This window comes from Aspergillus stella-maris, assembly GCF_047715825.1.
Source record: "Aspergillus stella-maris strain CBS 113639 unplaced genomic scaffold BDV14scaffold_8, whole genome shotgun sequence".
NCBI lineage: Eukaryota > Fungi > Ascomycota > Eurotiomycetes > Eurotiales > Aspergillaceae > Aspergillus > Aspergillus stella-maris.
Window position 1 is genome coordinate 127,217 of NW_027396802.1, and position 14,333 is coordinate 141,549.

The 14,333-nt window shown below is 52.6% G+C and overlaps 6 protein-coding genes across 6 annotated transcripts; 3 read left to right on the top strand and 3 right to left on the bottom strand.

Moving 5' to 3' along the window:
• The first annotated feature begins 15 nt into the window (after positions 1 to 15).
• Positions 16 to 2,967, top strand: BDV14DRAFT_142962 (small subunit rRNA maturation protein TSR1). The gene is made up of 2 exons (XM_073766374.1): positions 16 to 285; positions 347 to 2,967. Exons 1-2 carry the CDS (start codon positions 174 to 176, stop codon positions 2,677 to 2,679), a joined length of 2,445 nt encoding a protein of 814 aa, XP_073631459.1. The 5' UTR covers positions 16 to 173; the 3' UTR covers positions 2,680 to 2,967.
• Position 2,968: 1 nt separating this feature from the next.
• sec17 (alpha-soluble NSF attachment protein SEC17) lies at positions 2,969 to 4,506 on the bottom strand. Its single transcript, XM_073766376.1, has 5 exons — positions 4,283 to 4,506; positions 4,092 to 4,215; positions 3,702 to 4,008; positions 3,462 to 3,636; positions 2,969 to 3,405 (listed from the first exon to the last, which is right to left on the bottom strand). The coding sequence occupies exons 1-5, from the start codon at positions 4,313 to 4,315 to the stop codon at positions 3,163 to 3,165; spliced, it is 882 nt and encodes a 293-aa protein (XP_073631460.1). The 5' UTR covers positions 4,316 to 4,506; the 3' UTR covers positions 2,969 to 3,162.
• A 95-nt stretch (positions 4,507 to 4,601) lies between these two features.
• Positions 4,602 to 7,577, top strand: BDV14DRAFT_187657 (DUF726 domain protein; the record flags this gene model as incomplete). Its single annotated transcript, XM_073770976.1, has 2 exons — positions 4,602 to 5,153; positions 5,475 to 7,577. The coding sequence occupies 2 exons, from the start codon at positions 4,602 to 4,604 to the stop codon at positions 7,575 to 7,577; spliced, it is 2,655 nt and encodes an 884-aa protein (XP_073631461.1).
• Positions 7,578 to 7,685: 108 nt separating this feature from the next.
• Positions 7,686 to 9,301, bottom strand: BDV14DRAFT_142969 (Sec62 family protein translocation protein). The gene is made up of 2 exons (XM_073766375.1): positions 8,692 to 9,301; positions 7,686 to 8,634 (listed from the first exon to the last, which is right to left on the bottom strand). Exons 1-2 carry the CDS (start codon positions 9,188 to 9,190, stop codon positions 7,895 to 7,897), a joined length of 1,239 nt encoding a protein of 412 aa, XP_073631462.1. The 5' UTR covers positions 9,191 to 9,301; the 3' UTR covers positions 7,686 to 7,894.
• A 184-nt stretch (positions 9,302 to 9,485) lies between these two features.
• BDV14DRAFT_187659 (Lectin C-type domain protein) lies at positions 9,486 to 11,333 on the top strand (the record flags this gene model as incomplete). Its single annotated transcript, XM_073770977.1, has 2 exons — positions 9,486 to 9,548; positions 9,606 to 11,333. 2 exons carry the CDS (start codon positions 9,486 to 9,488, stop codon positions 11,331 to 11,333), a joined length of 1,791 nt encoding a protein of 596 aa, XP_073631463.1.
• A 183-nt stretch (positions 11,334 to 11,516) lies between these two features.
• On the bottom strand, positions 11,517 to 14,332 carry BDV14DRAFT_142984 (uncharacterized protein). Its single transcript, XM_073766377.1, has 3 exons — positions 13,745 to 14,332; positions 13,495 to 13,686; positions 11,517 to 13,442 (listed from the first exon to the last, which is right to left on the bottom strand). Exons 1-3 carry the CDS (start codon positions 13,916 to 13,918, stop codon positions 11,700 to 11,702), a joined length of 2,109 nt encoding a protein of 702 aa, XP_073631464.1. The 5' UTR covers positions 13,919 to 14,332; the 3' UTR covers positions 11,517 to 11,699.
• Between the last annotated feature and the right edge of the window lies 1 nt (position 14,333).

The following is a 14,333-nucleotide window of genomic DNA, read 5'->3' on the forward strand; positions in this document are numbered from 1 at the left end:
TTTCCTCCACCGCCTAATTTTTTCAACAGTCCGAGATCTATATTATTCATTCTTGCGGAGAACCTTGTGAGTTCGGACGATATTTTGTATTCTTGCTCTTTCATTCTGTCATTTATCAGCTCGACACCCTGGCCTCTCTTCCGTTTCGCTTCAAGGGCTCCGGCGGTGCCAATATGGCGCCTTCTTCGACGGTGCAGCATCACCACCGTTCTACCACTAAGACTTCCCACAAGCCTTACAAGACTGGCCATGCTTCTAAGCGTGCGCTGAAGGATCAGGCTAAAGGTGCGACAAGAACTCGAGTTCACCTTAAAGTACCAACCGAATAAGACACTAATTATACTAGGCAAGGTCGAACGAGGCGAGCGGGGTACTCGCAAGACCCCTCACCAACAACTCAAGTCCAAGCTCGATCGACGAAACCAGGCTCGCCAGAAGCAGCAGAACAAGAAGCAGGAACGGGATCAGGCGACAAGCATCTTCTCCGGCCAGAATGGAGCGCCGCGACAGGTCTCCATTGTTCCGCTCACCAGCGACATCGATACCGCGGCGATCGTCAAGGCGCTGAACGAGAGCGTCGATGTCTCCTCCGATGCAGCTCCGGATACCATCTCTCGCGTGCGAGTCGAGCGCTTCAGGCAGAACCTGCAGTATATCCCGGCCAAATATGACCTGATGAGTGCGCTGGATGCTTGCCGCATGGCGGATTTCGTAATCGTTGCGGTGTCCGCTGAGGTTGAGGTTGAGGAGGAGGGTGAGCTTTTGTTGAGGTCGATTGAGGGTCAGGGTATCTCGAATGTTGTTGCGGTGGTACAGGGTCTTGATCAGGTCAACCCGCCTAAGAAGCGCCCTCAGGTTGCGGGATCTCTCAAATCGTTCCTGAACCACTTCTTCCCGGCCGTCGACAAGGTCCTCTCGATCGATTCCCGACAAGAGTGCTCAAACGCCATTCGATCTCTCTGCACTGCGACTCCCAAGGGTATCCGCTGGCGCGATGACCGGAGCTGGATGCTGATTGAGAATGTTGCATGGCCTGAAAGCGCAGCGGATGAGGTGGATGATGTGGTTATTACTGGTGTTGTGCGCGGAAAGGGTCTGAAGGCAGACCGTTTGGTGCATGTCCCGGGTTGGGGTGATTTCCAGATCGACTCTATTACAGCTGCACCTCTACCTACTGCCAAGTCTAAGCGGGACGATGCGATGAACGTGGATGAGAACGAAGCGTCTCCGGTATTGGATGGTCCATCTGCTGATCAGGATGACTTGGCCACTGTTGCGCCAGAGGAGATTGAGATGGAGGATGATGTTGAATCTATGCCCGACACGGACAGGAAGGGAGTTCTTTTGGACGACCACCACTACTTCTCGGACGATGACGACCACATTCCCTCGAAACCAAAGAGGCTACCCAAGGGTACTTCCGAGTACCAGTCTCACTGGTTCCTGGACGACGTCTCGGACTCTGGCTCTGACATCGAAGACGACGACGAGGAGATGGAGATGGACGTCTCAGGTAACCCTGAGGACGGCGTATTTCCCGACAACCAAGACGCCATGACAGAGGGCGGCCCCTCCGAGTACCCTCAATCAGAGATGTTCCTCGACCCATCACCAGAGGAAGAAGCCCAACAACTAGAAGAGTACCGCGCCAGCCGCAGAAACGAAGCCAAAGAAGACCTCGAATTCCCCGACGAAATCGAGCTTCATCCCAATGTCCTCGCCCGCGAGCGACTCGCCAGATACAGAGGCATGAAGAGCCTCAAGACCAGCCCCTGGAACACAGCCGAGGACCGCCCCCACGAACCCGAAGACTGGCGCCGCCTCCTCCAATTCGGCGACTACAAGGGCTCCAAGAACCGCATCCTCCGCGAAGCCCTCGTCGGGGGCGTCAACCCCGGCACCCGCGTCAACGTGCACCTGCGCGCTGTCCCCTCTACCCTCCGCACCAAACCCCAACCGCTCTCCCTCTTCTCTCTCCTCCGCCACGAACACAAGCACACAGTCGTCAACGTCAACATGCACCTCAACGCTGCCGTCGAAGCACCCCTCAAGTCCAAGGAGGAACTCATCATCCAATACGGCCCGCGCCGCCTAATCGTCAACCCGGTCTTCTCCTCAGCAGACAACACCCCCAACAACGTTCACAAATACGACCGCTTCCTGCACCCGGGCCGCAGCGCAATCGCCACCTGGATCGGCCCGCTAACATGGGGCTCTGTCCCCGTGCTTGTCTTCAAAGCCCGCAAGCAATCAACGTCAGATGACCCCGAAGTCATGGACGACGCCGCCGACGCACCCGAACTCGTCTCCTCCACAACACCCTCCTTCTCAACATCCACCGTCGAACTCATCGGCAACGGCACAGTCATCTCCCCCGACCCCAGCCGCGTCGTCGCCAAGCGCGCAATCATAACAGGCCACCCGTACAAGATCCACAAGCGGGTCGTGACGGTGCGATACATGTTCTTCAACTCCGAGGACGTGAACTGGTTCAAGGCTTTGCAGTTGTGGACGAGACGCGGCCGCAGCGGGTTCATTAAGGAGAGTCTGGGTACGCATGGGTACTTCAAGTGTACGTTTGATGCGAAGCTCAATCCGCAGGACTCTGTGGGGATTAGTCTCTACAAGAGGGTTTTTCCTAGACGCGCGAGAGCGCTGGAGGATGTTGTTGCTGCTTAGAGGGTTGGGCTATGTGTATGTGAGATGTCTCGTTGATTGTGCTGTGGGGTTATGTAGGAAGGGGAGGTATGGTGGAATAGGTTCAGGAATTGGAAGATGGAATGAAATGGGGTGATATGATACCACAAATTGCGCAGCAGGGTATGATTTGATGAGATACATGGTTTTTCTGCTTCTGAAAAGTGTTTTGAGCTAGATAGATAGATGTCGATGAACGGCAAGCCAGACCGTAATGATTTATGATTGATTTCTTCAAATCTCTTCTGCCCGTCAGAAACCTACAACTCGCGAACGAATAAAAAAAACCGTATATGTATTTATCGTGACCACATTCAAATTCACATACCAAGCAAGGTATAGAAATCTTATAGTAGAGATAAAGATTGAACAGCAACCAGCGGACGAGGTAAACCCAGGAACCATGATATCAAGAAAGCGAGGGTCCGATAAATGAGCTACAAAAGAAAAACGTGAAATTTGCATCTAAGCAAAGTCGTCCTCCTCGGGCCCTTCAATGCCGTTCTTGATGCGCAGGAGAATCGTCGTCTTCCACTTGTCGAGCTTGCTGAGCTGGTCAAACTGGAAGAGCTTATCGGCGAAAGCCTCTTGGTCGCGCCCCTCGATCGTCTGAATGAGATCTACTAGAAGCTGGTGTTCTCTTGTTGAGGCGAAGTTGTTGTCGATATCGCGGTAGTTCTCGAGGGCGCGGTTGGCGGAGACCATGTCCTGTAAAAGAAATAGATTGGAATGTGGCTGCCAGGAATAATATGAGGAAAGCAAACCTGAGTGGCTAGATGGCAGAGTCCGGCCTTAAGAAGGTAATCCTTAACAGACCACTTCATCAGACCGTTGTTGATGGAAGCGCGGGCAATGCGCTCGTAGTGCTCGATGGCTTTGTAGTAGTCGTTCTCGAGAGCGGCGAGATCAGCTGCCTTCAGAAAGTGCTTGTTGGCAAGGCTTAAGAGAGAGAAGTGTCAGTTCTCGAAAGTACTCTCTAACCAAAGACCAAGAGAAGAGCTCACGCTTCAGCATTGTCAGCATCAAACCACTCCGCGGCTTTTTCGTAAGCCTCTAGCGCATTCTTCGTGTCTCCAAGCTCCATCTCGTAGACCTCAGCGAGGTACTGCTGCTGGGTAGCTGCTCGACGCAGGTTTCCGTTCAATACGTAGTGCTGGATAGCAGAGGAGAGCACGCGGACGGCATCCTCGGGGTCGGACTTGCGGTAGACCTTGAAGGCCTCTTGCAGGGTGTTGGCAGCATCACCGCCCTCGTTAAGGTTCGTCGTCTGAATCGAGGCTGCCTTTTCGAATGCTTGACCGGCTTCCTTGTCTGTTCAAGAATATATGTTCAGTAACGCTATCAAGACACTTTGGGCTTCACATTCCCCGCGGAGAGATAAGTGGGGGGCCTACTCAGTTTCTGGATTCGAAAAGCATTTGCGGCTTGTGTGTATAGGTCTGCTGCGTTCTCGTATTTCTCTGTACGGCCTCCGAAGAAGCTGAAGCCACCGGAAGCGCTCTGGAGCGCTTTCTCAGCCTGAAAGCGTTTCGTTGTTAGCGATCGCTGTTGATAGCGGGGGCGGCAGAAGCAGTGGACAACGTACTTTCTGAATGAGGGCACGAGGATCTGCGGTCATGGTGACAGTCTCAGGACGGGTATAATGAGAGAATGCCGTTCAGATGGTATCAAGAAAATACTCTAAGTTGTAAGGGAGTGCTCAAGAGTTGCTGGAGGAGGAGCTGTCCGCATCATCGTCACTGCCAAGACTTCGGAACTCCTTCAGCTGGGCGGTGTCGCGAGCTTCCTCCGTCTTTTTTTCCTTTGCTCGTTTGCTTGATCTACGCAGCTTCACCTCTCAATTGAGCTCGAAAGCAGAAAACAAGTTATTCCCATCTGATATTCGATACTCCTTGCAGCTCACCATGCTCCGACACGCTATTCGCCGCGTACCACGTGCTTTCAACAGCCTACGATGCGAACCAGTTATGCCTCGATACTATTCATCAAAGTCGAAGGAAGCCGCCGACATAGAGTCTTTCCTCGCAAAGCCAACATGGTCCGTTCGCTCTTTGCTCCCCGATTCCGCTACGAAGCCGCGCTCGCTGTCCGTCACTCCTGCTCAGCTTAAACATCTGCTGCGTCTGTCCGCTTTACCTCAGCCGTCTAGCCCAGAGGAGGAATCGCGAATGATGGAGACACTCGAGTCCCAGATCCACTTTGTAGAAGAGATACAGAAAGTAGACACTACGGGGGTTGAGCCTTTACAAGCTATCAGGGACGAGACGCCTGCAGCTGTGAAAGAAAATACAATTGGATTGGAGCAGCTGAAGGATGCTTTGTCCAAGGAGCGAGTGATCGGACGCAACAAGAAGATTCAGCGCATCAACTCGCCGCGAAATGATCGTCCTGATGGTGATGCCTGGGATGGAAATGCTCTAGGTTATGCCTCGAAGACGAAGGGCAAATTCTTCGTTGTTGACACGGCCAATTCCTAATCTAGCATGTGGAAAGGTGTCTCAATTGGCTTCCGAGGGGAAACACTGTCGAAACGATTCATGTCAAGAAAGTTTGGCTCCTTTACCCACTGATGCTTATCAACATTGCTGCCTTCAGTGTTTCCAGCCCGAGAGCTGTTGCGTCACTGATCCAGGCGATGCTTGGCTGAGTCATCACGTTCACCACGGATCTCGATCTACTCGCCCACCTGTTCTCCCTCCTTCAACAGCCTGCCGAGGCGATAACCAGTCTGATTCGGTAGTTCTGTACACTCGATGTGGAAAAACATTAGCTCCAAGTTCGGGTCGGACTCCAAGGCGGAGTCATCGTCCACCGACCAAGACCTAACAACCATTCTGTCCCGGCCCCAGCGGGCAGACCTTACAGTCCTCGTTGCTGAGATCACACAACGCATGAGAGACTCGGTTGACGAGACCTTCAAAGCGCAAACTGTACATTCTGCTCCGAAACAACTGATTGACGTGAACGAGGATGAGGGTGCTCCACTTTCGAACACAGAGAAATCCAAGAAGTCACAGGAAGACAAAGAGCGAACAGAATATGTACCAACTGCCGAAGATTCAAAGGCTGAAGCCAATTGTCTAACGCAATTTGATGACTGGCGAGACACAGTTCTTCTTCGGATCGGGGAAGTCGTCAATAAGGATGTGGAAGGCCAGAGTGAAGAACCAGATACCGACCTCCAGGACGAAAGACCTCAAAGCTCATACGATGATGACGATGATCCCACTTGGAGCCCACTAGCAGATGTCTATCATCCTAGTGAGACGCCACTGATCCGTCTTCCCAAGCCGAAGAGGTTGTTAATTTTGCATTCGTTGCTACTTTTGATGCTCAGCCTGGAACACTACAACGCAAATTCTCGTGTCTTGATGTTGTATGCCGCTTCTAGCTTAGGCTTGGGTATCAAGACTCTGAATCAAGATGAAGTCAAGATCTCACGAGGACTACTGGATGCAGCCCTTCAAATGCCCTCGGAGTCGGAAACTCAAGGCAAGGGAAGCGACCCTACGAGGAAATGGAAAGTTGGTCTTGCATCTGTCGCTGGCGCTGTCTTGATTGGTGTTACGGGTGGTCTTGCAGCTCCTTTTATCGCCGCTGGCTTGGGCACGGTAATGGGTGGTCTCGGATTAGGAGCTACGGCAGCGGCAGGATATCTTGGTGCTGTTGCTGGAAGCGGAGTTATTGTTGGAGGTCTCTTTGGAGCATACGGTGGACGCATGACAGGAAAAATGGTGGACAAATATGCTCGTGAGGTGGATGATTTCGCCTTCTTGCCCATCCATGGCTCTCGACACCGATCGGATGATGATAAGGAAGCGGCCCAAGAAGACCATCGCCTTCGAGTCACCATCGGTATCACTGGATGGCTAATTGAAGAAGACAACTTCACCGTTCCCTGGCGAGTCATCGGTAAAGACTCCGAAGTATTCGGTCTCCGCTGGGAAACCAAACCCCTCATGGACCTAGGACACGCGATAGACAAGCTAGTCACCACAGCCGCCTGGGCAGCCGGCAAACATGTCCTATCAAAGACATTCTTCGCCGGTCTGTTGAGTGCCATGGTCCTTCCCATGGGACTTATGAAAGTCGCCGGGATCGCCGACAACCCCTTCAGCGTCGCCAAAGCCCGCTCCGACAAAGCCGGCGAAGTCCTCGCAGACGCAATCATCAGCAAAGTCCAAGGCGAGAGACCCGTCACACTGATCGGGTACTCACTTGGGTCGCGCGTGATATACTCCTGCCTACAAACCCTCGCGAAGCGCCACGCATACGGACTCGTCGAAACAGCTATCCTCATGGGCGCGCCTACACCTTCCGATACACCGGACTGGCGCCGTATCCGCCGCGTCGTAAGCGGCCGGCTCGTAAACGTCTACTCCGAGAACGACGCCGTCCTCGCCTTCCTCTACCGTACAAGCAGTCTTCAACTTGGTGTTGCAGGTCTCCAACCAATCGAGAATGTCCCCGGCGTCGAAAACCTCGATGTATCCGACATCATTAACGGGCACCTGCGCTACCAGTTTCTGGTCGGTCGAATTCTGCGCACTGTCGGACTAGAGTGCATCAGTGCTCGGGAAGTCGCGCGCGAAGAGGCGGCGCTGGCTGAGAAGGATAGGAAGCAGGAAAGGCAGAGGAGAGAGAATGAGCGCGCTGCTGGGATTGAGGGGGATGATGAGGCTGCGCAGAGGAAGTTGGAGAGCGGGGAGATTGCGGCTGGTGTTGAGGCTGAGAAACGGGCTTCGCCGCCTGTGCCAGTATCTGGGTCTACGACTGAGACTCGTCACAGTATACCGCGTCGGCCTCTTCCGATTCGGACGACTGAGGATCAGAAGGAGCAGATGCCTCCGAGCAATCGAGGCAGTATGCAACCTACCTAATCAAAGGAGAAGGCGAGCTTCTACGACCAACTCCAAATGGGCGAACTATCAGTGCGCATACTTAGGGCTAATACGGACTTAACTTTCTATTCCAAAGACAAAGTTTCGGAATATATTTGCAAGTTACTCCAATAAAACTCCTTTTCCATATCCCATAAAACTACCTCATGTTCCGACGAAAGATATCAAGATAAGACACATGAAATGAAGAGTAGATGCAAAGGTACGGCGCATAAGGAATCAAAGGTCTCGTGAAAGGTAAATGCAGATAATGCAATATAAAAGGAGCCTTGATAGGCAAGTGGTCGTGTATGAAGTTACTCCTCGGCCTCTTCAACGCGCGGCGCGAGATCACGCTTCACTGCGGCAGATGTCTCTGCGGCATCAGTTGCGGATGTAGTTGCCGCGGTAGCCGTAGGCGCGGTTTCTGTAGCTTGAGGGGCCGCTGCTGCTGCTGGAGCACCACTTTCCACAGCCTTCTTGGACTTCTTCTTTTTCTTTCCAGTCTCTTGCCAGCCCCATAGTGGCTTGAAACTGTCGAAGAAACCAACATCTTCGAACAAATTGGGGAAGAGCCAAAGACCAGGGGGTATAGCGAAAACAGTGATACAGAACAGAATAAGACGGACGATAGCCATAGCGAAAAATAGACCAAGCAGGCCCATCATACCCACACTGAGGTACCACACTCCCTGCCGGAGCATAATGGGCCACAGAGGGAAAAGCACGACGGCGAAGATAGCGGCCACAACACCAGCGGCCATAGCCCTTTGCTTCCACTGCGGACCCTCGTAAAGCCAGACGTAGTGCATCATGTCGTGGGCTTCCTGGTGCTGCTCGATCTTCACAGTCCACAATCCCTTGACTCTCTTGCCCTTGCCGTGACCATGACCGGCATGGGGGTCAATTTTCGAGACCCGAAGGGCAAGAACGGACAATGGAAGGAGTTTGAATACGTTCTCGGCGGAGGCGCGATCGGTAACTGGGGGCAGAAGAGTGTTCTTCTTCTGGGCTTTGATGTATGCGGGTGATTCGAGGGCGCGGATAGCACGTTTCACTAGGAGTTATCTAGGTCAGCATGTATTTTCTGAACCAATCCGACTAAAATGCTAACCTTTGAACATGTCTTTCCTCTGTCCATCCAAAATACATGTCCTTGGCTTCAGGTTCTGTGTTTTCAAGAAGTTTGCAACTGCAATAGCCTTGGGATCCTTGGGCCTGTTTGGAAGGACAGGAACTTGTTGTGAGCGCGTTCCCGGTTGTCCAGGTTGCGCAGGTTGACCGGGCTGACCGGGCTGACCGGGTTGGCCTCCTTGTGCGGCCTGTGCAGCTTGTGCAGCAGCAAGTTGCTGCGGGGTGCCCTGGGCCTGACCGTTGGCCTGAAGTTGTCGGTTAACTTCAGCGGCCTTTGCCTGAGCAGCCATTGCACGCATTCTCAGCTGCGCAACATATTGTTCGGTGGTGACGCCGTGTTTGGCGGCTTCGGCGTTCAACTGCTCGCGCTGTTGTTGGGCAAACTGTTCGGGGGTCATTCCTCGCTTGGCCGCCTCAGCAGCGAACTGCTGCTGCATGGCAGCCAGTTGCTGGGGGGAAGGTTGGCCGGGGGTGGCCATTGTAAAGTAGTTGTAGTAGATGGTCGAGATAGCAAAATCGAAAGGACACAATGGTCGGGGATGAAGGAGAGACAGGGTGGCTTATTCCCAAGACGACAGAATGAAATAAAGGAAGTGGCCAGATAAGAAGACCGATCGCATGTGGTCTGCTCACCGCCTTTGGGCTCCGCGCGTGAAAGGACCGAACAGCGTCATAGCTCCAACTTCACTGTTCGCTCCACTTTGTCAATCACGGATTATCGAGTGCCATGCATACATTATCTGTCCTCCTGCATATATATCATACTGCATCTTCATGTCCCTGAAATTTGACCCGGATGGCTCTCTCCTGAATGCGACCTGGGCCACTGTTCTTCTGGTGAGCCTCTCCAGCCAATGCGCTATCAGAATGGACAATGCTAATGTCCCCTTACAGAGTGAAAGAGATGTAGCCGGTCAAGTGCCCATTAACTTTGTGACCACTTCGGCCATATCCTTACGGGCAGCATGTTTTGGCGACAACGTTTACGGAAGGTCTGCGGCTGAAAAATGCCTGTCCAACCTGCTGGCCATCGGCTATCGGCGGTTCAATATCGATCTATACTGGTCGCCGGACGCCCGCAGCTGGCTTCTATGCCCTGTTACTATCACCAGCGATCTTCAGGTCCTTACAGCGTCGACAGGCGCTACGCCAACTGCATCCGCTGAGGTTGCACGGGGCACTGTCACAGCAGTGCCACAATCCTCGTCGGACGAGCTGCTCTATGATCTAGGATCATACCAATGCTCCGATGGCCTAGATCTGGTGGATATCCTAGATGTTTTCCACGATTACTTCCAGTACACCGATACCGACCTGGTGACTTATTCGAGATATCTGACTTTCCATCTCCATGCTGCCGCTGATCCCACCTCAGCCGACGAACCGGCATCGGCGGTTGCCAGCGAAGATCTTCCAGCTGCGTCGAATCGTGTCAGCTATATCTTGAATGACAAGCTCGGGAAGTATATATATGGACCACCTGATCTGGCCGAAGATCGCCGTGACTTGAATGAGTCTTGGTATAAAGTTGAGGAGAAATATAAACCCATCACTGAGTATTTCACCATCGACGAGGATGCAAGCGGTAAGCAAAGCACACCCGATGGGTGGCCGAGCGAGAAATTCCTCCAGCTAGCAGCCGAACGAAGACTCCTCGTCCAATATGGCTCAGTGGATCCACAACTTGACAGATACGACCTGTCAATAGAGAACAACGTCCTCTTCCCAACGGGATACATGAGCTCGACCGTTCGCGTTGCCGCAGCCGACGACGGAAGCCTAGACTCTGGCTGTCTATACGACCCAGACGAAACCACCATCTCCTCAGTCAACGCATCCTGGGCCATATCAAGCCACATCCCAATCCCACAAAACCTAAGCGCCGAATCCCTCCGATACATGGCCGACCTCGTCGTAAACCTCACAGCCTGCGGGATAACCTCAACCCTCAATCAAACCCTTTTCGGCGACACCGCAGACACAGACCCAGACCCCTACCGCAACCTCACCCTCTCATCCTCCTGGGCCTGGGCACTAGGCCAACCAGCAGCCAACCCCGCAGACCCAGACACAGCCGAAGACGACGACAAGCGCTGCGCAGTAATGGACCTGTCATTAGACGGTCAATGGCGCACAGCAAATTGCTCTGAGTCCCGCCGGGCCGCATGCCGCGTCAATAACCAGCCCTTCATCTGGTCCCTCTCTTCAAAAGAGCATACTTACAAGGAAGCCTACACCGACGCCTGCCCCGCACCCCTGGGCTTCTCGGTGCCACACACAGGTCTTGAGAATACCTATCTATACAGACACCTCCTCTCCCTCCCACGGAATCAAATCGACCCTGTTTCCACCGACCCCCTGAAACGCGAAATTTGGATCGACTTCAACTCAATTGATGTCGAGACGTGTTGGGTAACCGGTGGATCGGACGCTAAGTGTCCGTATACCTCTGATCCGGATCAATTGGAAAGGAGGACGGTCCTTGTTGCTGCGATTGCGGGTATTGTAATCTGCATCATTGCGGCGTTGACGCTGTTCATCAAATGTAATGCGAATCGGAGGAATTCGAGGCGCAATCGCAGGGTTATTCAGGGGTGGGAGTATGAGGGCGTTCCTTCTTGATTTATATACCTCTATACCTCTTATACATATATTTCTATATTCTTATGTTCTTATTGTATTTATATGGATTGGAAACTGAACTGTGCGCATTTGTAAGGTATCAATCATGGTATTCATTGACAAATGCTAGATAGACTATCATATCAGTCCTAAGTACGCCAAACAGCAGATACAACTGGCGAAAATTGAAGTGAGTATCACACAGTCGAAATCGAAAAAAAGATCCATGTTCAAGTGCATATCCACCTCTTTCCAATCGTCAATCCAATCATCCTTCATTCATTCCAAACATTATTCCCATGTCACATGCAAATCCATCAAATGTCCTCCAAATGTGTCGTTCGTCTTCAAATCATGATCATAGAATCAAAGTCCAGCGAATCTTGCCCACCCGGCAGCTCTGGGAGTGGAGGTACCGCTGTTAGTACCCTTGGAGTTAGGGCTGTCAATGCCGCCTCTACCCTCTTCAGCCATCTTCCCGCTAACGTCTCGTCTTCGTCCAACACCCAGACCCGCAATGTAGTTTCCATACGAGATGTTCGACACTTGACCCGGGCGTCGACCAAAGTCCGCACCCGAGTTACTCACAACACGGCCCTTGCGGTCCCGCTCGGGGATAGCGAGATCCGAAGGGGGAACGGATGGTTCATCGTCATCCTCAGCGGGATCCTCAGTGAGTTGCTTGAGGATGCCGTAGGTGCTGCCTTTATCGGTCTTGCGCTTGGAAAGCTTAGGTTTCTTGCCAGTCTTGGAGGCGTCAGCTGAAAGAGCAGTCTTGCCTTCAAGGTCACCGTAGAAGTGACCATCTTCCTTTTCAGGTCGCTCAAGAGCAGGAACTTTATGCTTTGGTGGTGTCGGCAAGAGGTTGGGAATATCACCGAGGATCATCCGGTTAGATGTCTTTCGAGGCGTTTCCTGGGGAGTTTCGGGAACGGGCTGGGGCGTAGGCGGGTTGAGTCCGAGAGGGTTGACCCTGAGGTGGTTCGATTCATATTCGTCGTCGCTGTCCACCGGATCCTGGAAAATATCCATGCGGTTATCTCCGATATCATGCTCATCGGCCTCATCATGGTCGTATAGACCATTCTTGCGCACATTGTGGTTGTAATCGTCCATTCCATAATGCTCATGCATAGCAAGAGATTCGTATTCACCACGTACATCTTCCGAGATGCTCTCACCCGTGTCCCATCCGTACTTCTGCGCGAGACCCATCCAGTCAACCATGCCGTTCGACGATGCGGGCGTTTCAGCTCTGCTGTAAACAGAGGATGGCTCGCGCGGAGCTCGACCGTCATTAGTAACCTCGTTAGTCGACGAAGCGGAGCGTGAACCATAAGCAACCCAGTTGTCCGAGGCAGGACTAGCGCATTGAGATCGAGTCGGCATTTCCGGAGAGGGCTGGCGCATTGGGGTACTGGAGGGAATTGAAGTGGTGGGGCGGGCCTCGAAATCTGTGTCATGCATAGGTATCTCGTAGGTTTCTTCAAGGGTACCCGCTCGGTATTGGAAGGGCATTTGCGGAATCGAAGTCTGCGAACCTCCTCTTTGCTTAGCCATGTCCACGGGTGGGCGCAGGGCGTTGTCTTCGTAGGATTTGTTCCTTGTGTGCGTGAACGGAATGGTGCGAGGAGCCCCGATCAGAGGCTGTCCATCTGAGCAGTAACCAGAGTCGATAGTCGAAGTACTGGCATGTTTCTCGGCAATCTCAGACTTGGTTCTCTTGTAAGAACGAGCCGTCAGGTTATCTTCCAGTGGGTTGAGATCTGGCGGCAGCTTAGAAATCTGGCGGAAGATGTTAAAGAGGAAAGCAGAAATTCCCAAAGAGATGAGATGAATTCCTCCATTGACAACGCTGAGATAGAAAGTTGCCTGTGCAATTATCATGATGACATTTACATCATCGCTCAAAAGCGTTTGCCAGCTGTATGTGCTTGCGGTATACTCTTTGTAGCTGATGTATGCTGCAAAGGTGTAGAAAGGCACGAGTCCGAGATCAAGTGTCGAGGCGAAGAGCATGTAACTCGCTTGTGAACCAGCAGGTCTGGTAACCGCAGAGCGGCACAGATGATAGATGGCATAGAGAGTGTGAAGTATCGCTATGGCCGGCTTGAACTTAGTCAGTAGTGTACAAAATAGGACCGATGCGTTTTCAACTCACCCCAATGCGGATAATCCACATAATCGAAGCCGCGACATTCTGGATAACAATTGCGCAGAACAGCGATCCCAGCGCGCCAGTCAGTGACAGAACCCGTAGCCCAAGCTGTATCTTCCGACCAATAAAGACCTTTGGCTTTGTTCTCGAGCTCATCGGTGTCCAGTTGGAGCGGCCATCGGGAAAGTTGATGTACTGTATAATTGTCAGCGTCAGTGTATACTTGATCGCTAAGCTGCGCATTTGCACATACCGAGTCCGGATGACGATTGAAGCTGACCAAAGGCCCGTTCTGCTTTTTCTTCGGCGGAGGTCGAGTCCAGCTCGCCTGCGTCACAGCCTTCGGGTTGAAGCTATGGTCTGTAGGGCCCTTGAAGCTGTAGGCATCAGGAGGCCCGTAAAGGAATGGAGGAGACGAGTTCCCCATGATCGCGGTAACAAGTCTCAACTCTTAGCGACTCCGAGGAATGCCTTCACCCACGCGAAAGCGGGGAGAGGACAGGGATGCGCACAAGCGAAGAATGGCTCTGGAAAGAATGGAAGAATGAGGATGGAATGGTCCTATTCAAAGGGATGATGCGATAGCCGGCGATGGAATGAGAGAACGAGGGTCCAAAATCCCCGACTGGTGTATGCACCACGAGCACTCGGCAGACGAGAGAAAGGATCGAGTGGAGAGAAACGGGGACAACCAGACAATCGACGCAATAAAGATCGAGGGTGAGGCTGAACTGCAGGAACGTCAACAGCGACTGCGTTGGCCCAGCAACTCCTTATCGATAAGATCAGGCACGTGACATGTGTCATTCCACTCACTTATCTGATCTTCCCCATCTTACTGC